We start from the raw sequence: 24,885 nt of genomic DNA on the forward strand, positions 1-24,885 counted from the left end.
TTATTTATTTATTTATGATATTAATTTATTTTTGAGAGAGAGAGAGCAAAGCGTGAGGGGGAGAGGGCAGATAGAGAGGGAGACACAGATTCCGAAGCAGGCTCGAGTCTCCGAGCCGTCAGCACAGAGCCAATGTGGGGCTCGAACCCACAAACTGCGAGATCATGACCCAAGCCGAAGTCGAACGCTTAACTGACTGAGCCACCCAGGTGCTCCTTTTCTGCTGTTATTTTTATTTACTCTTTTTTTTTTCCAATATATGAAATTTATTGTCAAATTGGTTTCCATACATCACCCAGTGCTCATCCCAAAAGGTGCCCTCCTCAATACCCATCACCCACCCTCCCCTCCCTCCCACCCCCCCCCCCCTCAGTTTGTTCTCAGTTTTTAAGAGTCTCTTATGCTTTGGCTCTCTCCCACTCTAACCTCTTTTTTTTTTTTTCCTTCCCCTCCCCCATGGGTTTCTGTTAAGTTTCTCAGGATCCACATAAGAGTGAAAACATACGGTATCTTTCTCTGTATGGCTTATTTCACTTAGCATCACACTCTCCAGTTCCATCCACGTTGCTACAAAGGGCCATATTTCATTCTTTCTCATTGCCACATAGTACTCCATTGTGTATATAAACCACAATTTCTTTATCCATTCATCAGTTGATGAACATTTAGACTGTTTCCATAATTTGGCTATTGGTGAGAGTGCTGCTATAAACATTGGGGTACAAGTGCCCCTATGCATCAGTACTCCTGTATCCCTTGGGTAAATTCCTAGCAGTGCTATTGCTGGGTCATAGGGTAGATCTATTTTTAATTTTTTGAGGAACCTCCACACTGTTTTCCAGAGTGGCTGCACCAATTTGCATTCCCACCAACAGTGCAAGAGGGTTCCCGTTTCTCCACATCCTCTCCAGCATCTATAGTCTCCTGATTTGTTCATTTTGGCCACTCTGACTGGCGTGAGGTGATATCTGAGTGTGGTTTTGATTTGTATTTCCCTGATAAGGAGCGACGTTGAACATCTTTTCATGTGCCTGTTGGCCATCTGGATGTCTTCTTTAGAGAAGTGTCTATTCATGTTTTCTTCCCATTTCTTCACTGGGTTGTTTTTTGGGTGTGGAGTTTGGTGAGCTCTTTATAGATTTTGGATACTAGCCCTTTATCCGATATGTCATTTGCAAATATCTTTTCCCATTCCGTTGGTTGCCTTTTAGTTTTGTTGGTTGTTTCCTTTGCTGTGCAGAAGCTTTTTATCTTTATAAGGTCCCAGTAGTTCATTTTTGCTTTTAATTCCCTTGCCTTTGGGGATCTGTCAAGTAAGAAATTGCTACGACTGAGGTCAGAGAGGTCTTTTCCTGTTTTCTCTTCGAGGGTTTTGATGGTTTCCTGTCTCACATTCAGGTCCTTTATCCATTTTGAGTTTATTTTTGCGAATGGTGTGAGAAAGTGGTCTAGTTTCAATCTTCTGCATGTTGCTGTCCAGTTCTCCCAGCACCATTTGTTAAAGATTCCATTGGATGTTCTTTCCTGCTTTGTCAAAGATTAGTTGGCCATACGTTTGTGGGTCTAGTTCTGGGGTTTCTATTCTATTCCATTGATCTATGTGTCTGCTTTTGTGCCAATACCATGCTGTCTTGATGATGACAGCTTTGTAGTAGAGGCTAAAGTCTGGGATTGTGATGCCTCCTGCTTTGGTCTTCTTCAAAATTACTTTGGCTATTCGGGGCCTTTTGTGGTTCCATATGAATTTTAGGATTGCTTGTTCCAGTTTCGAGAAGAATGCTGGTGCAATTTTGATTGGGACTGCATTGAATGTGTAGATAGCTTTGGGTAGTATTGACATTTTGACAATATTTATTCTTCTAATCCATGAGCACGGAATGTTTTTCCATTTCTTTATATCTTCTTCAATTTCCTTCATAAGCTTTCTATAGTTTTCAGCATATAGATCTTTTACATCTTTGGTTAGATTTATTCCTAGGTATTTTATGCTTCTTGGTGCAATTGTGAATGGGATCAGTTTCTTTATTTGTCTTTCTGTTGCTTCATTGTTAGTATATAAGAATGCAACTGATTTCTGTACATTGATTTTGTATCCTGCAACTTTGCTGAATTCATGTATCAGTTCTAGCAGACTTTTGGTGGAGTCTATCGGATTTTCCATGTATAATATCATGTCATCTGCAAAAAGTGAAAGCTTGACTTCATCTTTGCCAATTTTGATGCCTTTGATTTCCTTTTGTTGTCTGATTGCTGATGCTAGAACTTCCAACACTATGTTAAACAGCAGCGGTGAGAGTGGACATCCTGTCGTGTTCCTGATCTCAGGGAAAAAGCTCTCAGTTTTTCCTCATTGAGGATGATGTTAGCTGTGAGCTTTTCATAAATGGCTTTTATGATCTTTAAGTATGTTCCTTCTATCCCGACTTTCTTGAGGGTTTTTATTAAGAAAGGTTGCTGAATTTTGTCAAATGCCTTTTCTGCATCGATTGACAGGATCATATGGTTCTTATCTTTTCTTTTATTAATGTGGTGTATCACGTTGATTGATTTGCAAATGTTGAACCAGCCCTGCATCCCAGGAATGAATCTCACTTGGTCATGGTGAATAATTCTTTTTATATGCTGTTGAATTCGATTTGCTAGTATTTTATTGAGAATTTTTGCATCCATATTCATCAGGGATATTGGCCTGTAGTTCTCTTTTTTTACTGGGTCTCTGTCTGGTTTAGGAATCAAAGTAATACTGGCTTCATAGAATGAGTCTGGAAGTTTTCCTTCCCTTTCTATTTCTTGGAATAGCTTGAGAAGGATAGGTATTATCTCTGCTTTAAACGTCTGGTAGAACTTCCCTGGGAAGCCATCTGGTCCTGGACTCTTATTTGTTGGGAGATTTTTGATAACTGATTCAATTTCTTCGCTGGTTATGGGTCTGTTCAAGCTTTCTATTTCCTCCTGATTGAGTTTTGGAAGTGTGTGGGTGTTTAGGAATTTGTTCATTTCTTCCAGGTTGTCCAGTTTATTGGCATATAATTTTTCATAGTATTCCCTGATAATTGGTTTTATCTCTGAGGGATTGGTTGTAGTAATTCCATTTTCATTCATGATTTTATCTATTTGGGTCATCTCCCTTTTCTTTTTGAGAAGCCTGGCTAGAGGTTTATTAATTTTGTTTATTTTTTTCAAAAAACCAACTCTTGGTTTCGTTGATCTGCTCTATAGTTTTTTTAGATTCTATATTGTTTATTTCTGCTCTGATCTTTATTATTTCTCTTCTTCTGCTGGGTTTAGGCTGTCTTTGCTGTTCTGCTTCTATTTCCTTTAGGTGTGCTGTTAGATTTTGTATTTGGGATTTTTCTTGTTTCTTGAGATAGGCCTGGATTGCAATGTATTTTCCTCTCAGGACTGCCTTAGCTGCATCCCAAAGCGTTTGGATTGTTGTATTTTCATTTTTGTTTGTTTCCATATATTTTTTAATTTCTTCTCTAATTGCCTGGTTGACCCACTCATTCTTTAGTAGGGTGTTCTTTAACCTCCATGCTTTTGGAGGTTTTCCAGACTTTCTCCTGTGGTTGATTTCAAGCTTCATAGCATTGTGGTCTGAAAGTATGCATGGTATGATTTAAATTATTGTATACTTATGAAGGGCTGTTTTGTGACCCAGTATGTGATCTATCTTGGAGAATGTTCCATATGCACTCAAGAAGAAAGTATATTCCGTTGCTTTGGGATGCAGAGTTCTAAATATATCTGTCAAGTCCATCTGATCCAATGTATCATTCAGTGCCCTTGTTTCTTTGTTGACCGTGTGTCTAGATGATCTATCCATTTCTGTAAGTGGAGTGTTAAAGTCCCCTGCAATTACCACATTCTTATCAATAAGGTTGCTTATGTTTGTGAGTAATTGTTTTATATATTTGGGGGCTCCTGTATTCGGCGCATAGACATTTATAATTGTTAGTTCTTCCTGATGGATAGACACTGTAATTATTATATAATGCCCTTCTTCATCTCTTATTACAGCCTTTAGTTTAAAGTCTAGTTTGTCTGATATAAGTATGGCTACTCCAGCTTTCTTTTGACTTCCAGTAGCATGATAAATAGTTTTCCATCCCCTCACTCTCAATCTGAAGGTGTCCTCAGGTCTAAAATGAGTCTCTTGTAGACAGCAAATAGATGGGTCTTGTCTTTTTATCCATTCTGATACCCTATGTCTTTTGGTTGGCACATTTAGTCCATTTACATTCAGTGTTATTATAGAGTCATTGTGATGTCTATATGTTTTATGCTTGTAGCAATGTCACTGGTACTTTGTCTCACAGGATCCCCCTTAGGATCTCTTGTAGGGCTGGTTTAGTGGTGACGAATTCCTTCAGTTTTTGTTTGTTTGGGAAGACCTTTATCTCTCCTTCTATTCTAAATGACAGACTTGCTGGATAAAGGATTCTCTGCTGCATATTTTTCCTGTTCATCCCATTGAAGATCTCCTGCCATTCCTTTCTGGCCTGCCAAGTTTCAGAAGAGAGATCGGTCACGAGTCTTATAGATCTCCCTTTATACGTTAGAGCATGTTTATCCCTCGCTGCTTTCAGAATTTTCTCTTTATCCTTGTATTTTGCCAGTTTCCCTATGATATGTCATGCAGAAGATCGATTCAAGTTACGTCTGAAGGGAGTTCTCTGTGCGTCTTGGATTTCAATGCCTTTTTCCTTCTCCAGATCAGGGAAGTTCTCAGCTATTATTTCTTCAAGTACACCTTCAGCACCTTTCCCTCTCTCTTCCTCCTCTGGAAAACCAATTATGCGTAGATTATTTCTCTTTAGTGCATCACTTAGTTCTCTAATTTTCCCCTCATACTCCTGGATTTTTTTTGTCTTTTTCTCAGCTTCTTTTTCCATAATTTTATCTTCTAGTTCACCTATTCTCTCCTCTGCCTCTTCAATCCGAGCTGTGGTCGTTTCCATTTTATTTTGCAGCTCGTTTATTGCATTTTTAGCTCCTCCTGACTATTCCTTAGTCCCTTGATCTCTGTAGAAATAGATTCTCTGCTGTCCTTTGTACTGTTTTCAAGCCCAGCGATTAATTTTATGACTATTATTCTAAATTTACTTTCTGTTATATTGTTTAAATCCTTTTTGATCAGTTCGTTAGCTGTTGTTATTTCCTGGAGATTCTTTTGAGGGGAATTCTTCCGTTTGGTCATTTTGGATAGTTCCTGGAGTGGTGCGGAACTGCAGGGCACTTCCCCTGTGCTGTCTTGAATAACTCATGTTGGTGGGTGGGGCCGCAGTCAGACCCGATGTCTGCCCCCAGCCCACCGCTGGGGCCACAGTCAGACTGGTGTGTGCCTTCTCTTTCCCTCTCCTAGGGGCGGGATTCACTGTGGGGTGGCGTGGCCCATCTGGGCTACTTGCACACTGCCAGGCTTGTGGTGCTGGGGATCTGGCATATTAGCTGGGGTGGGTAGGCAAGGTGCACAGGGGCGGGAGGGGCAGGCTTAGCTCACTTCTCCTTTGGTGATCCACTTCCGGAGGGGCCCTCCAGCAGCGGGAGGGAGTCAGACCCGCTGCCGGAGGTGTGGATCCGCAAAAGCACAGCGTTTGGGTGTTTGAGCGTGTAAGCAAGTTCCCAGCAGGAACTGGTTCCCTTTGGGATTTTGGCTGGGGAATGAGAGAGGGAGATGGCGCTGGCGAGCGCCTTCGTTCCCCGCCAAACTGAGCTCTGTCGTCTGGGGCTCAACAACTCTCCCTCCCGTTGTCCTCCAGCCTTCCAGCTCTCCAAGCAGAGCTGTTAACTTATAACCTTCCAGATGTTAAGTCCCGCTCGCTGTCAGAACACATTCCGTCCGGCCCCTCTGCTTTTGCAAGCCAGACTCGGGGGCTCTGCTTGGCCGGCGGGCCACCCCTCTGCCCCAGCTCCCTCCCACCAGTCCGTGGAGCGCGCACCGCCTCGCCGCCCTTCCTACCCTCTTCCATGGGCCTCTCGTCTGTGCTTGGCTCCGGAGACTCCGTTCTTCTAGTCTTCTGGTGGTTTTCTGGGTTATTTAGGCAGGTGTAGGTGGAATCTAAGTGATCAGCAGGACGCGGTGAGCCCAGTGTCCTCCTACGCCGCCATCTTCCCCCCTCTATTTTTATTTACTCTTATAATTTCCTTTGATTTACTATGTTCTTTTTCTTTTTTTGAGATGAGAATTTATTTTTATCCTTGTATTGATTTTTATGTGTATGGTGCTATGAATCTTCATCTAATAAGTGATTTAACTGTATTCCTTAGATTATTATTGTCGTTGCTTTTTAAAAATTCTGTAATTTTTGTATTTTCCCCTTCACCCAAGAGTTCTTTACCAGAAGGTGTTTTAATTTCCAGATGGAAGGATCTTTCTGTTTTTGTTAGTAATTTTTAGGTTTATTGCATTGCAAGCAGAAAATGTTGTTTGCAATATTTCCATTTATGAAAAGTAATATTTTTCTTTACCTAATATATGACCAGTTTTTTTTTTATAAGTGCCATGAACTCTCTTGAGTAGGTGTATTCTTATTATTTAGGGATAATAAAGATCTATCTCATTGATTATGTTGTTTAGGTAATTCTATCTCTATATATATTTTGTCACACTTGATCTGTATATTGTACTGAAAGGTATATAAAAGTCTCTTACTGTGTTTCTCTCTGTCTCTCTGCATCTTCTAGTTTTTGTTTCATAAAGGTGGTTATGTCTGTCATTTGATACATAAAAAAATCTGTTAAGTGTTAACGTCTTCATTATGAATTTTAGCATTAAAAAATATCACTTGGTCTCCTGGCTGGCTCAGTCAGTTAGTCATCAGACTTGATTTCAGCTCAGATCATGATTTCACCTTTCCTGAGTTCAAGCCCTGCATCAGGCTCTGCATGCTGATAGCGCGGGTCCTGTTTGGGATTCTTCCTCTTTTTCTGCCCCTCCCCTGTTTATGCTCTCTCTATCTCTCAAAATAAAGAAATAAAAACTTCGAAAAAAATAAAAAAAAATATGACTCATTGTTACATTTATTCTTTGGGGTGTGAATTCTACTTTGTCCAGTAATCAGGATCACCACCCCAACTCACTTTTGGATTCTCTTAGCTTGTTTACTTCTGTTCATCCCTTCAGTTTAGCCTTTCCGAATCCCTTTATTTTAAGGTGTATATCTTATCTACAGCCTATAGTTTGGTGTTATTTTTTTGTGACAAATTGAAAATCTTTTCTACTTTGTCACAATATATAACATTTCTATATTAGCCTTAATCTTTCAATATTCCACCATTTATGTATTTTAAAATGCCGGTTGGTAATCTTTTGACTGAAGATTTTCTGACCCTATCTTGATTGGATGAAGTTCATGCTCTTATCGCATTCCTCAATTGGTGCATGGTGCAGCAATGGATGCATCTCACGAATGCATAATTCTCTGGTAAGTTCTTGTAAGTTGAGAATTTTTTCTGTAACTTTGTTAGGCAGCCTCTATACCAGACCCATCAAACGAGTTCACTTCCCTCAACTTCTTCCAGCCCCTGGCAAGCATCATTCTACTTTCTAAGAGTTTGACTACTTTAGATACCGCATATAAATGGAATCGTGCAATATTTGTCTTTTTGTGATTTGCTTATTTCATTTACCATAGTGCCTTCAAGGTTCATCCATGTCATAGCATGTGACAGGATTTCCCTCTATTTATTTATTTATTTATTTATTTATTTATTTACTTATTTATTTACTTATTTAATTTACTTATTATTCAAGTATAGTAAACATACAGTGTTATATTAGTTTCAGGTGTACAATATAATGATTCAACAATTCTACATGTTTCTCACTGCTCATTGAGATAAGCATACCTTTTAATGTTTATGTATTTATTTTTTTTGAGAGAGACAGATAAAGAGAGACAGAGACAGACAGAGCAGGGGAGGGGCAGAGGGACAGGGAGAGAGAATCCCCAGCAGTGGAGCCCAATTTGGGGCTCAATTTCGTGACTGTGAGATCATGAGCTGAGTTGAAATCAAGTTGGCTGCTTAACAGACTGAGTCACCCAGGCGCCTCGAGGTAAGTGTACTCTTAACCCCCGCTAGCAGCCACCAGTATGTTCTTTATATTTAAGAGTCAGGGTTTTTTGTTTATTTGTTTGTTTATTTTCTTTGTTTGCTTTATTTCTTAAATTCCTCATATAACTGAAACCCTATGGTATTTGTCTTTCTTTGACTTATTTCACTTAGCATTATACCCTCTAGGTCCATCTCTGGTGTTGCAAATGGCAAGCTCTCTTTTTTTTTATGTCTCAATAATGTTCCATCCTATACATACATACACACATATACACATACACAACAGATCTTCTTTATTTATCCATCAGTGGACACTTGGGTTGCTTCCATATCTTGGCTATTGTAAATAATGCTGTAATAAACATAGGGGTGCATGTATTTTTTTGAATTAGCATTTTCACTCTCTTTAGGTAAATACCCAGTAGCAGAATTACTGGATCACATAACAATTCTATTTCTAATTTTGAGGGGAACCTCCATATTGGTTTCCACAGTGGTTGGACCAGTTCACATTCTTACCAACAGTGCATTAGGGTTCTTTTTTCTTGACATTCTTGCCAACAGTGGTTATTTCTTGTATTTTTGATTTTAGCAATCTGACAGTTGTAAAATGATACCTTATTGTGGATTTAATTTGCATTTCCCTTATGATTAATGATGTTGAGAATCTTTTTATGTGATTTTGGCCATCTGTATGTCTTTGGGAAAATGTCTCTTCGTGTCTTCTGCCCATTTTTAAATTGGATTATATAGATTTTATGGTGTTGAATTGTATAAGCTCTTTATATAATTCAGATATTAACCCCTTATTGGATATATCATTTGCAAATGTCTTTTCCCATTCAGTAGGTAGCTGTTTTGTTGTGTTGCTGGTTTCCTTTGCTGTAGAAAAGCTTTTTATTTTGGTGTCATCCCCATAGTTTTTTTTTAATTTATTGAAATTCAAGTTAGTCAACATACCGTGTAGCATTGGTTTGAGGAATAGAACCCAGTGATTCATCACTTACATATAACGTATAACACCCAGTGCTCATCCCAACAAGTGCTCTCCTTGATGTCCATCACCATTCAGCCCAGCCCTTCACCTACCTCCTCTCCAGCAGCCCTCGGTTGGTTGTCCGTATTTATGAGTCTCTTACGGTTTGCCTCCCTCTCTATTTTTATCTTATTTTTCTTTCCCTTCCCCTATGTTCATCTCTTGTGTTTCTTAAATTCCACATATGAGTAAAATCGTATAATATTTGTCTTTCTCTGACTTATTTCTGTTAGCATAATACACTCTAGTTCCATCCACATTGTTGCAAATGATAAGATTTCATTCTTTTTGATCGCTGAGTAATATTCCATTGTATATATATACCACATCTTCTTTATCCAGTAGTTTAATTTTGCTTTTGTTTATCTTTGTTGGAGGAGACCTATCTAGAAAAATATTTCTATAACCAGTGTCAATGAAATTTCTACCTGTTTTATTCTAGGAATTTTATGGTTTCAGGTCTCACATTTAGGTCTTTAATCTATTTTGAGTTTATTTCCATGTATGCTGTAAGAAAGTGGTCCACTTTTATTCTTTTGCATATAACTGTCTAGTTTTCCCCACACTATTTATTGAAGAGACTGTCTTTTTCCCATTGTTCATTCTTTTGTCATAAATTAATTGACCATAAAAACATGAGTTTATTTCTGGACTCTGTATTCTGTTCTGTTCCATTGATCTGTGTGTTTATTTTTGTGCCAGTACCATACTGTTTTGATTGTTGTATATGTTGAAATCTGGGATTGTGATACCTCCAGCTTTGTTCTTTTTCAAGATTACTTTGTCTATCAGGTCATTTGTGGTTCCATACAAATTTTAGGATTATTTGTTCCAGTCTGTGACAGATCCTGTTAGTATTTTGATAGGGATTGCATTAAATTTTGTAGATTACTTTGGGTGATGTGGACATTTTAACAATGGTGGTTCTCCCAGTTCATGACCATGGAGTATCTTTCCATTTGTGTGATCATTTTGAATGTTTTTTCATCATTTTTAATTTTTTTCATCATTGTTTGTAGGTTTTGGAGTACAAGTCTATCACCTTTGTGGTTAAGTTTATTAAATATTTTGTTTTTGGGGCGCCTGGGTGGCGCAGTCAGTTAAGCGTCCGACTTCAGCCAGGTCACGATCTCGCGGTCCGTGAGTTCGAGCCCCGCGTCAGGCTCTGGGCTGATGGCTCGGAGCCTGGAGCCTGTTTCCGATTCTGTGTCTCCCTCTTTCTCTGCCCCTCCCCCGTTCATGCTCTGTCTCTCTCTGTCCCAAAAATAAATAAAAAAACGTTGAAAAAAAATTTTTTAAATATTTTCTTTTTGGTACAATTGTAAATGAGATTGTTTTCTTGATTTCTGTTCCTGCTCCTTCATTATTAGTATATAAAAATGCAACAGATTTCTGGATACTTTGTATCCTGTGACTGAATTAATTTATTAGTTCTAATAGTTTTTTGGTGTCGTCTTTAGGGTTTCTTTGTATAGTATCATGTCATCTGCAAATAGTGAAAGTTTAACTTTTTCTTTACCAATTTGGGTGCCTTTTTTCGTGATTATGGTACCTAGGACTTCCAGTACTATGTTGAAGTAAAGTGGTAAGAGTGAACATCTTGTCTTGTTCCTGATCTTAGAGGAAAAACTCAGTTTTTCACCATTGAATATGACCTTTGCTGTGAGTTTTTCATATATGGCCTATTATGTTAAGGTATGTTCCTTCTTGAGGGCTGCCTGGGTGGCTCAGTTGGTTGAGCATCTGACTCTTGACTTCGTCTTGGGTTATGGTGTCGCAGTTCATGGGTTCGAGCCCTACATTGGGCTCTGCACTGGCAGCATGGAGCCTGCTTGGGATTCTCTCTCCCTCTCTCTCTCCCCCTTCCCTGCTGGTGCTCTTTCTCTCTCTCTCTCAAAATTAATAAACTTAATAAAAAAAACTGTTTAAACTTACTTTGTTGAGAGTTTTTATCATGAATGGATGTTGTATTTATTCGTATGCTTTTACTGAATCTATCGAGATGATCATGTGGTTTTTATCCTTTCTCTTGTTATTGTGGTGTATCATTTTGATTGATTTGTGAATATTGAACAACACTTACATCTTGGCAATAAATCCCCCTGGATTGTGGTGAATGATTTTTTTAATGTATTGTTGGATTTGGTTTGCTGTTTGGTGAGGATTTTTGCATCTATAATCAACAGAGATACTAACCTATAGTTTTCTTTTTTTGTAGAATCTTTATCTGGTGTTGGTATCAATATATGTGATGCTGAAGTGAGCACATCTGGTGTTGGTAACAATGTAATGCTGACCTTGTAGAATGTATATGGAAGCTGTCCTTCCTTTTCTGTTTTTTGGGGAATAGTTTGAGAAGAATAGGTATTAACTTTTCTTTAAACGTTTGGCAGAATTCACCTGTGAAGCGATCTGGTCCTGGACTTTGTTTTTTGGGAGTTTTTTTTTTTTAATTTATTATCATTTTTTTAATTAAAAAAAATTTAAAGTTTATTTATTTTGAGAGAGAGAGAAAACAAACCAGTGGGGGAGGGGCAGAGAGAGGGGGACAGAGGATCCGAAGTGGGCTCTGTGCAGATAGCAGTGAGCCCCATGTGGTATTCAAACTCACAAACTGTGAGATCATGACCTGAGCCAAAGTTGGACACTTAACTGACTGAGCCACCCAGGTGCCCCTGTTAGGAATTTTTAAATTACTGATTCAGTTTCATTGTAATTTGTTCACATTTTCTGTTTCTCTCTGATTTAGTTTTGGAAGGTTATATATTTCTAGGAATTTATCCATTTAATGTAGGTTGTCCAATTTGTTGGCATATAATTTTTCATAATCTCTTATAATCTTTTATATTTCTTTGGTATGGGTTGTTAATTTTCCTCCTTTTCTGGTTTTACTTATTTGAATTCCCCCCCCCCACCTTTTGTTGATCTTTTCAAAGAAACAGCTCTTGATTTCATTGATCTATCGTTTTTTTAGTCTCTTTCTCATTTATTTCTGCTCTAGTTTTATTATTTCCTTCATTCTACTGGCTTTGGGGTTTGTTCTTCTTTATCTACACCTCTAGGCATAAAGTTAGGTTGTTTATTTTAGATTTTTCTTGTGTCCTGAGGTAGGCCTCTATTACTACAATCTTCCCTCTTAGAACAGCTTTTGCTTCATCCCAGAGATTTTGGACTATTGTGTTTTTATTTTCTTTTGCGTCCATATATTTTTTTATTTCCTCTTTGATTTCTTGGTTGACCCATTCATGTTTAGTAGCATTTTACTTAGCCCTCATGTATTTGTGGTCTTTTTAGATTAAAAAAAATTTTTTTTAATGTTTATTTATTTTTGAGAGAGAGGCAGAGTGTGAGCTGGGGAGGGGTAGAGAGAGGGAGAGACACAGAATCCAACGCAGGCTCCAGGCTCTGAGCTGTCAGCACAGAGCCTGATATGGGGCTCGAACTCACAAACTGTGAGATCATGACCTGAGCTGAAGTTGGACACTTAACCAACTGAGCCACACAGCCCTTAAAAAATTTTTTTTAATGTTTATTTAATTTTGAGAGAGAGAGAGAGAGAGGGAGGGAGAGAGGGAGGGGAGGGAGGGAGAGAGATAGCGTGAGCAGGGGAGTGGCAGAGAAAGAGAGAGACACAGAATCCGAAGCAGGCCCCAGTCTCTGTCTGAGCTGTCAGCACATAGCCCAGTGCGGGGCTTGAACCTGTGAAACATGAGATCATGACCTAAGGCAAAGTCGGACACTTAACTGATTGAGCCATCCAGATGTCCCTCCAGATTTTTTTCTTGTGGTTGATTTCCTAATTTTATACTGTTATGCTTGGAAAAGATGCATGATATGATTTCAGATTTTTTGAATTTATTGAGACTTGTTTTGTGGCCTATAATGTGATCTGGAGAATGTTCCATGTGTGCTTAAAGGAATGTATATTCTGCTATTTTTGGATGGAATGTTCCGAATATATTTATTAAGTCTGTCTCGTCTAATGTGTCATTCAAAGCCACTGTTTCCTTACTGTCTTTCTGTCTGGTTGATCTATCCATCGATGTGAGAGGGGTGTTACTGTATTGTCAATTTCTTCCTTTATGTCTGTTAATAATTGCTGTATGTATTTAGGTTCTTTCGTGTTGGGTGCATAATTATTTACAATTGTTATATTCTCTTATTAGTTTGTTCCTTTTCTCATTATGTAGTACTGTTATTTGTCTATCGTTACAGTCTTTATTTTAAAGTCTATTTTGTTTGATATAAGCATTGCTACCTGTCTTTCTTTTCGCTTCTATTTCCATGATAAATATTTTTCCATCTCTTCACTTTCAATCTGCATGTGTCTTTAGCCTCTAGCAAGCAGCATATAGATAGGTCTTGCCTTTTTATTCATTTAATCAGCTTATGTCTTATTTATTTATTTATGTATGTATGTATGTATGTATGTATTTATTTATTTATTTATTTTGAGACAGCACAAGTTGGGGTGGGGCAGAGAGGGAGAGAGAGAATCCTAAGCAGTCCTCGCACTGTCAGCGAAGAGCCTGATGCAGTGCCCAAACTCACAAACTGAGATCATGACCTGACCGAAAACCCAGAGTCAGACGCTTAATGGACGGAGTCACCCACGTGCCCCCATATCTTTCCTTTCTTGCTCTCTTTATGGTTTCATGGCTTTCTATAGTGATGTGCTTAGATTTCTTTCTCTTTATTGTTTGCATTTCTATTGCAGGTTTTTGATTATGGTTACCATTAGGCCCATATGTAACATCTTACACATATAGTCGTCTGTATTAAGTTGATGGTCATTTAAGTTTGAACCAATTCTAAAGACACTAAACTTCTACTCCCTCTCCGTGTTTATGTATGTGATGTCATACTTTACATCCTTTTATTTTGTGAATCCCTTGACTTTCACATATAATTGATTCTACTGGTTTTGTGCTTTAACCTCCTTACTGGTTTTATAACTGATTAATCTACTACTTTTATTATGTTTGTATTTACCTGTGAAAGTTTTTCCTTTCGTAATTTTCTCATTCCTGATTATGGCCTTTTCTTTCCACTCGAAGAATCTCTTTCATGTTTTTTGTAGGGCTGATTTAATGGTGATAAGCTCCTTTAACTTTGTTTAGAAAACTATCTCTCCTATTCTGAGTGATAGCCTTGCTAGGTAGAATGTTTTTGGTTGTAGGTTTTCTCCTTTCAGCACTTTGAATATGTCATGGCTTGCAGTTTCTGCTGAAAAATCAACTGATGGTTTTATGGGGGTTCCCATGTATGTAACTGCTTTCTCTTTCTGCTTTTAAATTCCTTCCTTTATCAGTAATTGCCATTTTAATTATTATGCATCTTGGTATGAACTTCCTTGGGTTGATTTTTTGGGGGCTCTCTGTGCCTCCTTGATTTGGATGTCTGTTTCCATCTCCAGATTAGGGAAGTTTTCACATATTATTTTTTCAGACAAATTTTCTGCCCTCTTTTCTCTCTCTTCTATAGCATGAACGTTATTATTACACTTGATGATGTCACTGAGTTTTCTTAACCTATTCTCATTTTTTATTATTCTTTTTTTCCCCCTACTATTCAGCTTGGTTGCTTTCTATTATACTGACTTTCAGCTTGCTGATCTGTTCCTCTGCCTCCTCTAATCTACTATTGATTCCTCTATTGTATTTTTAATATCAGTTATTGAGTTCTTCATCTCTGATTGGTTCTTTTTTATATTTTTTATCTCATTATTGAAGCTCTCACTAAGATCCTCCACTTTTTTCTCAAGTCCAGTAAGTATCTTTATGGCAATTAAATTGAATTCTCTATCAGGCATTTTGCTTATTTCCATTTCATTTAGATTTTTTTGCAGTGAGGTTGTCCTGTTCTTTCATTCAGCATATATTCTCCTGTCTCCTCATTTGTCCAATTCTCTGTGTTTGTTTGTAGATATTAGGAAAGTCGGTTACATCTCCTGACCTTGAAAGTAGTAGTCCTATGAAGAAGAGGTCCTATAGTGACCTATAGTACAGTGTCCCATGATCACCGGAACAGGTGCTGTTGGAGTAACTCCTGTATGGGTTGCATGTGCCCTGCTGTTGTAGCTGAGCCTTGCTTGGCTTCAGTCCAGTTAGCTACAATGACCCATTTGCCCTTTGTGGGCAGGGTTTGGTCCCTTTGCTATTCAGGGACCAGAATGGGGCCGCCGTTAGCTTATAATTGGGTAGTGTCAGCAGTCAGACCAGATGCCTGCCCCTTTGCTGTGGCTGTGGTAGCACTGAACTGCTGGGTGCTCTCCCTGTGTTGTCCTGAGAAGCTTTTGTTGGTGAATGGGGCCTGTAGACAAACTTGATGTCTTCCCTCTATCTGTTGGGGCTGCAGTAACCCCAAACTGCAGTGCTTTCTCCCTGTGCTGCCCCCTGAGAGGCTTTTTGTTGATAGGCAGCACTGCTGGTCAGGTCAGATACCTGTCTCCGGATTATCTCCTGGGGCTGTAAATGCACTGATCATCGGGGCACTCTGCACTGGCAGTCATAAGGTTCAGCTGCTGGGGCTTCTGGTATGTTTGGCTATCTTTCCTTCTCCCCAGGGCAAGAGTCACTTTGGATTGATGTCGGTCCCTCGCAGGGCTGCTTGCAGGATGAGACACAGCAAGAGTGCCTTTGGAAGGACTCTTGCCTAGTGGGGTAGGTTGGATGGGTGGATCCACAGGAGAACTTGCATAATGTTAGGAAGTTAAATGGATAGTGTTCACGCTGGTTCCTGCACATCTCTGGCTATGTAGGCCAAGGAAGGGGAAGAGAAATGGTGCTAGCCAATTCTTTTGTCCTTGAAGAAGGATCCTAAAGATACTCCTTCAGCATGTGGTCTGGGATTAATAAATGAATCTCCTCCGTGTATATCGCAGGCACTTAAAAAAATTATTTATTTCTTCATTTTTAACATTTTTTTAATGTTTTTATTTTATTTTTGAGAGGGGGGGGAGGGGTAGAGAGAGAGGGAGACAGAAACTGAAGCAGGCTCCGTGCTCTGAGCTGTCAGTGCAGAGGCTGACACAGGGCTCGAACTCAGACTGTGAGATCATGACCTGAGCCAAAGTCAGATGACCAACTGACTGAGCCACCCAGGCGCCCCTAAAATAAATTTTTTTTTGATTTAACTTTATTTTTTATTTTTTAAAATTTACATCCAAATTGGTTAGTATATAGTGAAGCAATGATTTCAGTAGATTCCTTAATGCCCCTTACCCATTTAGCCCATCCCCCCTCCCACAACCCCTCCAGCAACCCTCAGTTTGTTCTCCATATTTATGAGTCTCTTTTGTCCCCCTCCCTGTTTTTATATTATTTTTGAGTGAAGTCATATGATTTTTGTCTTTCTCTGACTAATTTCACTTAGCATAATACCCTCCAGTTCCACCCACGTAGTTGCAAATGGCAAGATTTCATTCTTTTTGATTGCTGAGTAATACTCCATTGTGTGTGTGTGTGTGTGTGTGTGTGTGTATGTACATATATATGTATATATATATATGTATATATGTGTGTATATATATATGTATGTACATATATATACATACATATATATATTTTCTTTATCCGTTCATCCATCAATGGACATTTGGGCTCTTTCCATACTTTGGCTATTGTGGATAGTGCTGCTATAAACATGGGGGTGCGTGTGTCCCTTCGAAACAGCACACCTATATCCTGTGGATAAATGCCTAGTCGTGCAATTGCTGGGCTGTAGGGTAGTTCTATTTTTAGTTTTTTGAGAAACCTCCATAGTGTTTTCCAGAGTGGCTGCACCAGCTTGCATTCCCACTGGCAGTGCAAAAGAGATCCTCTTTCTCTGCATCCTTGCCAACATCTGTTATTTCCTGAGTTGTTAATGTTAGCCATTCTGACAGGTGTGAGGTGGTATCTCATTGTGGTTTTGATTTGTATTTCCCTGATGATGAGTGATGTTGAGCATTTTTTCATGTGTCAGTTGGCCATCTGGATGTCTTTGGAAAAGTGTCTATTCATGTCTTTTGCCCATTTCTTCACTGGATTATTTGTTTTTTGGGTGTTGAGTTTGATAAGTTCTTTGTAGATTTTGGATACTAACCCTTTATCTGATATATCGTTTGCAAATATCTTCTCCCATTCTGTCGGTTGCCTTTTAGTTTTGCTGATTGTTTCCTTCGCTGTGCAGAAGCTTTTTATTTTGATGAGGTCCCAATAGTTCATTGTTGCTTTTGTTTTCCTTGCCTCCGGAGACTGTGTTGAGTAAGAAATTGCTGCGGGCAAGATCAGAGAGGTTTTTGCCTGCTTTCTCCTTCAGGATAAAAACATTGTTTTTAATATTTGTTTATTTTTGAGAGAGAGAGAGACACAGAGAGAGAGAGAGAGAGAGAGAGAGAAGGGGCAGAGGGAGAGGGAGACATAGAATCCAAAGCAGGCTCCAGGCTCTGAGCTGTCAGCACCCAGTGTCATGCACCCATGAACCTCGGGATCATGACCTGAGCTGAAGTTGGAACCCACTGAGCCACCCAGGCGCCCCACCCCAGGCACTTTTCAAACTGCTTCTTTTATGCTGTATCTCCATGAGATTGCTTGTTATACTGTCTCTTTATGGGTGGAGATTCAGTTTTTTATTGCCCTCCAGCTTTCCCGGAGCTGAGCCTGTTGAATTTTAAAGTACCTGGCTGTTAAGCCCCACTGGTAGTAAAAAAACGAAGTTAAGCCCCACTGTTTTTCAAAGCCAAATGTTATAGAGACTTGTCTTCCCAGTGAGGGTCCCTGTGCCTGGGATACCTGGCGTGGAGTCTGCTTCTCTTCCTTGTCTGTGCTTGTGGTGTCCCTCCCAGTTGTTTTCTCCTCAGGAGTTTGGTTCTCCACTACGTCTTTGCTCTTCCTACTTTTTGATGTGGCTTCCTGCTTCCTGCTTTTTGATGTGGCTTCCTCTCTACAATTAACTGAAAAGTCTGTTCTGCCAGTCTTGAGATTGTTCTCTGGGTTGGTTGCACTGATGTGATTGTTATCTAGGTGTGTCTGTGGAGCAAGGTGAATTTAGGATTTTCCTTACCAGCCATCTTTACACAAGTCTACAGGATTTCCTTCTTTTTTAAGGCTGAATAACATTCCATTGTAAGTTTATACCACATTTTCTTTACCTATTTAACTGTTGATAAACATTTAGGTTGCTTCCATCTCTTGGCTATTATGAATAATGCTGCAGTGAACATGGGCATGCATAATCTGTTCCAGATCCTGATTTCTTTTGAATATATACCCAGAAGTGGAATTAATAGATCATATGGTAATTCTATTCTTAATGTTTCAAGGATCTTCCATACTGTTTTCTGTTGCAGCTGCACAATTTGGTATTCTCACCAGTAGTGCACAAGGCACCAGTGCAGATTTTTCCACATCCTTGCCAACACTCTGTTTTCTGTTTTATGTTTTTTTATGGACATCTTAATGGGTGTGATGATGTCTTACTGTGGTTTTGATTTGTACTTCCCTGATGATTAGTGATGTTGACCATCTTTCCATGTGCTTATTGTCCATATCCCTATGTCTTTTTTTAGAGAAATGTCTACTCAAATCCTTTGCTCATTTTAAAGTCAGATTATTTTTGTTGTTGTTCAGTCCAGTCTAAGTCCTTTGCCTTATAAGTTCTTTGGTTTTTTTTCCATGTAACTCTTGAGGATTTTATCTTTATTATTGAAATTGAATAGTTTTATTACTAGAGACTAAGTCTTGGGTTTAATAATTCTAGGTTAATTTTCCCAGGTACCTATTGGGTCCTTTCCATTTGTAGATTCAGATTTTTTCTGTTTCTGGAAGCTTTTTAGGATTATTATTCTCAATATTAGTTCTGTTCCATTATTTTCTTTTTTTTGGATTTTGATAATGTGAATATTATTCCTTCTTGGCCTGTCTTCCATTTTCACTACTTTCTCTCTGACCCTTCTTCCTTCTTTATGTCCTTCTCATCCTCTTGGTTGTTTTCTTGCCTTGTCCTTTACTAAATGTGTATTTAAGTCTGTTATCTCTTGGTATCTTGTAATTTGTTCTTCATTTTGAGGTAATTTTGTCTTTTTCCTCCATTTCTTTTCTGAGTCTAGTCTGCTTTTTTTTTTTTTTTTGCAATTTCTTCCTTTTTTGTTTTTGTTTTTTGTGTTAGACATTTTCTGTTCTTAATTTTTGAAGTTCTGATTCAAAGTGCTCTTTCATATCTTCAAATGCTTGACTATGTTTAACTCTGTTGCAGGTGTGGTCTTACAGTTTTCTTCTGCTTTATAGTTATTTTTCTGAGTAAAATTTACTTTAGTTGATAGGTTTGGAATAAAATTAGAAATTAAAATTATATATTTAATATAGAAGTATATATTTACATACTGTATACTATATATGTTATACAACGTAAAGTGATATAATTTTTTAAATTATTATATAACTTAATTATTATTATCATTAACTCTGTATGGATTTATAAATTTTTCTCCTGTTGGATTTTGTGGTATGGAGTGTTTCATAGATACTGTTTAATGGTGCTCTCTTATGTTGTTACGGCCATGTCCAGATATTTTAGTAGATGTTTTATGTTTGTTTTGTGCTAATGTGAGTTGGAGGGAGTTAAGAGTTTTCCAGTTTTGTGGTTCTTTTTTTGTCTTGCAAGACTCTTTTCACCACTTGCTCCTTCCCCACCCCGCACTGAATTACTCAGAGACGCTCCTCCTCTTTTGTTTTTCTTGCCTCTCACAGAAGCTTCTTCAAATTGCTTGGCTTTAAAGTCCCTTCCTTATAGTCAGTGTTCTGATCTACCTGAGTCCTTTTTGTAGACTTTTCAGTCTTAGAATGGTTTCTTCTTCCTCATTATGATTTTATATTGGGCTTAATATAATGTCACTAGTTTCCATCTGTGTCTTCTCTGAAATTTTTCTCAGTCAGCCCTGCAGGGGCAGGAGCATGATACTTCACTCATGAGGATTGGGTGATTGTCCCCTCTTATTCCCATTTATTTTGAAGTTTGGACATTTTCTGTCTTCACAATAGGAGAGTGAAGGGAATGGCTTTTGTGTAGAATCATTTGGTTTCTTGTTGTTCTGTATTGTTTTGGGAGGAAATATTGGGAGATGGGAGCAGGGGTCCACCAGTGTCTTTAATTATCCATAGGTCCTATTGATTCTAGTTTATTTCCTACATGCAGATATGACTGTGTTCTCAACTACATAGTATCTGTGTGAAAACTCTAAAAAAAAGACTAAAGAAACATGTGACTCATTAGGGTTAGATGAGGTACCCTCTGATGGGATTAGTGCCCTTGTAAGAAGAGACACCAGCGAGCTGAGATCCCTTTCTTGTGCACACTCACAAGGAAGTCATATGAGTACACAGGAAGCCAAGAGAAGTGGCCTTAAAATGAAACCTACTTTGCCAGAACCTTGATCTTGACTTCCCAGCCTCCAGAGCCTTGAGAAGTAAATTTCTATTGTTTAAGCCACCAGTCTGTGGTATTTGTTAGGGCAACCCAAGCAGATTAACACACATACACACATTTACAAAAACACTCATACTCGTATATCACTTCTCACAGATTTATTTAGAATAGTGAACAATTGGATAGGTAAAAATATCTCTTATTAGGGGACTGTGTAAATAAGTTACGACAGAAAAATATTAGAGTACCATTCAGTCATTAAACACAATGTATGGGTTTTTTTTATTGATGTGAAAAATGCACATAATATATTAATTGAAAAAAGTAGTTTATGATACAGCTCACAAAATTTGTTCCCATTTCTGGTAAAAGAAAAAAAAAGTTTTAAAAGGAAATATACCCAAAATGTTAAGAATAGATTCTACTGGGTTTAGGATGACATGTAGTTTTTATTTTCTTTTATATATCTCCAAGTTGTCTACTTTTCACAAATGACTGTTATTTTTATAATATTTTAACTTGTAAAATGTTTTAGAACACTTAATAAAACGTTTTTATATATGTAATCTTTATTTTTTAGGAATACGTGTTTTATAGGAATTTTTCTGGATTTAGTTGTATGAGAAATAAGAGTTGAAGTTTAAACAGTTGAGGTTTAAAAGCAAACCTTAAATGGGGTTGCCAGATTTTTATTTATTTTATTTATTTTTAATTATTTTATTTATTTATTTATTTTATTTATTTTTATTTATTAAATCTGGCAACGCTGTCTTAAAGGAAAGTTGGTTAGCTCTGTGTATTTGAGATTTTTAAAGTGTGTTTGTTAGAAAGAACCCTAGTGGTTTTTTAAATTTTTGTTTTTATTTTTTTAAGTTTATTTATTTTGAGAGGGAGAGAGAGAACACGTGCTCAGGGGAGGGGCAGAGAGAGGGAGAGAGAGAGAGGATCCCAAGCAGGCTCTGCACTGTCAGTGTGGAGCCTGATGCAGGGCTCAAACTCACGAACCATGAGGTCATCATGACCTGAGCCAAAACCAAGAGCCAGCCCCTTAACCAAAAGAGCCACCCAGGTGTTCCAAGAATCCTAGTGTTTTTTAATGTGTGAGAGAGGACACTGAGCCTCACAGAGGTTGATATTCTTCTCAAAGTCATTCAGCAACTCAAGTAGCCATTAGGATCACAGCTCAGTTTTGGATGTTTCTTTCACACTGTCTTGCCTGCCTGCCATCCTTATAATATTTATTTTAGCCTGATAAATGTTGGCTCAGTTCATTTAAAGTGTTTGCAGGAGTTGTACCTCAGTAGTGTTATTACTGTGTCTTTAATCCAGTTCTAAAGTTTCCATTAGAAAATAATACCTGTATGATGTGGGTTGAATGTAAACAGGGTAGTTAGTACCTGGCCAAATTGCTTTATCTAATTATGCTAGAGAAATCCTATAGTTTTGATTGAAAAGTTGACCTAGGAAAATTTCCAGTTTGTTAAAATAATTTGTGAAATAATTTCTAGTTTTAAAGCCTTTCTTTACCTGACACTAATTTTTAGCTGGAAGAAAAAGAACTAAACTGTTTCATTTGAGAGATATAATTGTGTCCTTCCCGCTTAGGGCCTCCTCCTTCTGTGACTGTATTCCATGATGATCTTTTGGAACATTTGGTAAACATTTAGTAGATACCAGGTCTTCTAACAGGCAGTACTACTGAAACATCACCAGACAGCGACTTTTGCTTTATGAAAACTGATTTTGTAGAGACTGATTAGCATAAAGGTTAAGCATGCAGTTTCTGGAGTTGGCCTTTGGGGGGCTTCACATCTCTATCTACTCTGTGTCAATCTCTCAATACTTCAGTTTTATAAACTGTGAAATGAACATAATATTGATGCCTACTTCACAAGATTGTGGTCGCAGTTAAATTATGATAATTGTGGTTGCAGTTAATTTATGATAATACAGGTCAAGCACTTTTAACAATGCTTAGCTTATAATAAATGCTAGTATACATACCACTGTTATTATTCTAGTCAAGTTTTAGTATCATAAGAAAAAGTAACTTGAGAAGACCGTGTAGGAGGTATTGAAGAAAGTTTTTCATCAACATCAGTGTCCATTAAATGTCCTATTGAATAGATAATACTCTTTGGCTAGAATGGTACAGATATTCTTTGGGTGTTTAAATTTGTACTTTGCAAAAGTATAATACTCCTTATTAATATTTCTTTAACATCACAGAAATGCAAATAAACTCTCTTGTAGACTATAATTTTTAGCATTGAAAATGGTCTACAGCATACTTTTTTTTTTTCAATGTTGAATTATTCTGTAATTAGTGTTCAGGCTCTACAAAAGAACATGTTAATATGCAATCACATATAAACACCGAGGTGGAAGGAATTTTCTAATACATTAAGGTTTATTGGAAATTATATTTTCTGTCTTTTTTTTTTTTAATATTATTGACTTTTCCATTTAGGAGACATGTGAAAGATGCCATGTTAGTCACTAAATAATATTACTCTGGGAACACATTTTAGGGATATGACCCACCTTCCCCCATAACTACATGAAGATTGTACTTCACAGCATTAACAAACATAAACTAAATTAGTTTAATTTTGTAAGCTAAATTAAATGTTCTATACTTTTAAACTTAGATACAATTGATGTACTAGTTTCAGGTACACAACATAGTGATTCAATGTTTGTATTTATTGCAAAGTGATCACTGTAATGAGTCTTGTTAACATCCATCACCATACCTAGTTACAAAAGTTTTATCTTGTGATGAAAACTTTAAGGTCTACTCTCTTAGCAACTTTCAGGTATACAATACAATACAATATTATTAATTATAGTCCCTATGTTATATATTATTTTATATATTTTATGACCTAATCATTTTATAAATGAGAGTTTGTACATTTTAACCCCTTTCACCCCTTTCACGCCCCCATAATATACTTTGAACAAACTGCACATAAATGAATGAAGACTGTACTTTGCAACATTAACAACTGTCTTCAATTTTTTTTTTTTTCTTGAGAGAGAGAGAATGTGAGCAGGGAAAGGGCAGAAGGAGAGGGAGAAAGAGAATCTTAAGCAGACTCCACACCCTTTGTGGAGCCCGATGCAGGGCTCAGTCTCACAACCATGATGTCATGACCTGGGCCGAAATCAAGAGTTGGATGCTGAGCCGACTGAGCCACCCAGGTGCCCCTAAGCCTTAAGTCTTAAACTCTTCAGGGCTGATTTCGTGATATTTGTTTTTTAATGGGCTCCCTAATGTTATACTTTGACTCAGGGTAGACAGTTATTAAAACATACCATTCTAAAGTGAGTGGAGTGGACTCCCATCTACTTTCAGTCATTCTGTTGATTTTAGCTAAGCACCTAGCATTCAATCTAGAAGTGTGTTTGATTTATTATTAGTAGTAGTTCTTTAATAAAATAGATTTGAATCATACTTTTTTGAAGATTCTATTGAATTTTTAACCATATTTTTATAACCTTCCCCTAAGGTATACCCATCTGTCAGCAGCACTTAATTTGGAATAACATGGAACTTGAAGATGATTATTGCTTGAGTGATTACAAGTGAGTGTAATTACATATTAGCTGTTTTATAGATGCTCAGTATTACAACTCCGTATATTAGTGTTTTCCTTCTGAATCCTTGGATCCTGTCTCTTCTGAATAGTTCTGACCCCTAGATTTTAAAAAAAATTTTTTTGGGGCGCCTGGGTGGCGCAGTCGGTTAAGCGTCCGACTTCAGCCAGGTCACGATCTCGCGGTCCGTGAGTTCGAGCCCCGCGTCGGGCTTTGGGCTGATGGCTCGGAGCCTGGAGCCTGTTTCCGATTCTGTGTCTCCCTCTCTCTCTGCCCCTCCCCCGTTCATGCTCTGTCTCTCTCTGTCCCAAAAATAAATAAACGTTGAAAAAAAATTAAAAAAAAAAATAAAAAAAAATAAAAAAAAATTTTTTTTAATGTTAATTTTTGGGAGGAAGAGAGAGACAAAGCACAAGTGGGGGAGGGGCAGAGAGAGAGAGGGAGACACAGGCTCTGAAGCGGGCTCCAGGCTTCAAGCTGTCAGCAAGAGCCTGATGTTGGGGCTCAAACTCACAAACCATGAGATCATGACCTGAGCCGAAGTCAGACGCCCAACCAACTGAACCACCCAGGCGCCCCCTGACCTCTAGATTTAAGTGTAAATCCTGAACCTTAAGATGTGTTAGCTCATTACTCCATACTGCCTGATCTTTATCCTTTGATTCTGTTTTACTTTTTCATTATTTACACCAAGTTCTATATCCTCTGTCTTTTTAGATCTCTCTCTTTTGATCTTGTCTTCTGTTCTCCTTTCTTTTAATATTGGCCCATTCCCACCTAAC

At 38.0% G+C, this 24,885-nt stretch overlaps 1 protein-coding gene across 1 annotated transcript in view; it reads left to right on the forward strand.

The window, feature by feature from the left end:
* Nucleotides 1-24,885, forward strand: part of ZFAND4 (zinc finger AN1-type containing 4) — a 70,385-nt gene that overhangs the window by 12,151 nt on the left and 33,349 nt on the right. The window contains exon 2 of the mRNA XM_047073114.1: nucleotides 24,016-24,091. Within this exon, the coding sequence (XP_046929070.1) occupies nucleotides 24,016-24,091 (76 nt within the window). The remainder of the gene's footprint in view (nucleotides 1-24,015; nucleotides 24,092-24,885) is intronic.

Source organism: Lynx rufus, unplaced genomic scaffold (assembly GCF_022079265.1).
Source record: "Lynx rufus isolate CCGP_SWC_20201006 ecotype Redwood Valley unplaced genomic scaffold, mLynRuf1.p SCAF_11, whole genome shotgun sequence".
In the NCBI taxonomy this organism is placed as follows: Eukaryota; Metazoa; Chordata; class Mammalia; order Carnivora; family Felidae; genus Lynx; species Lynx rufus.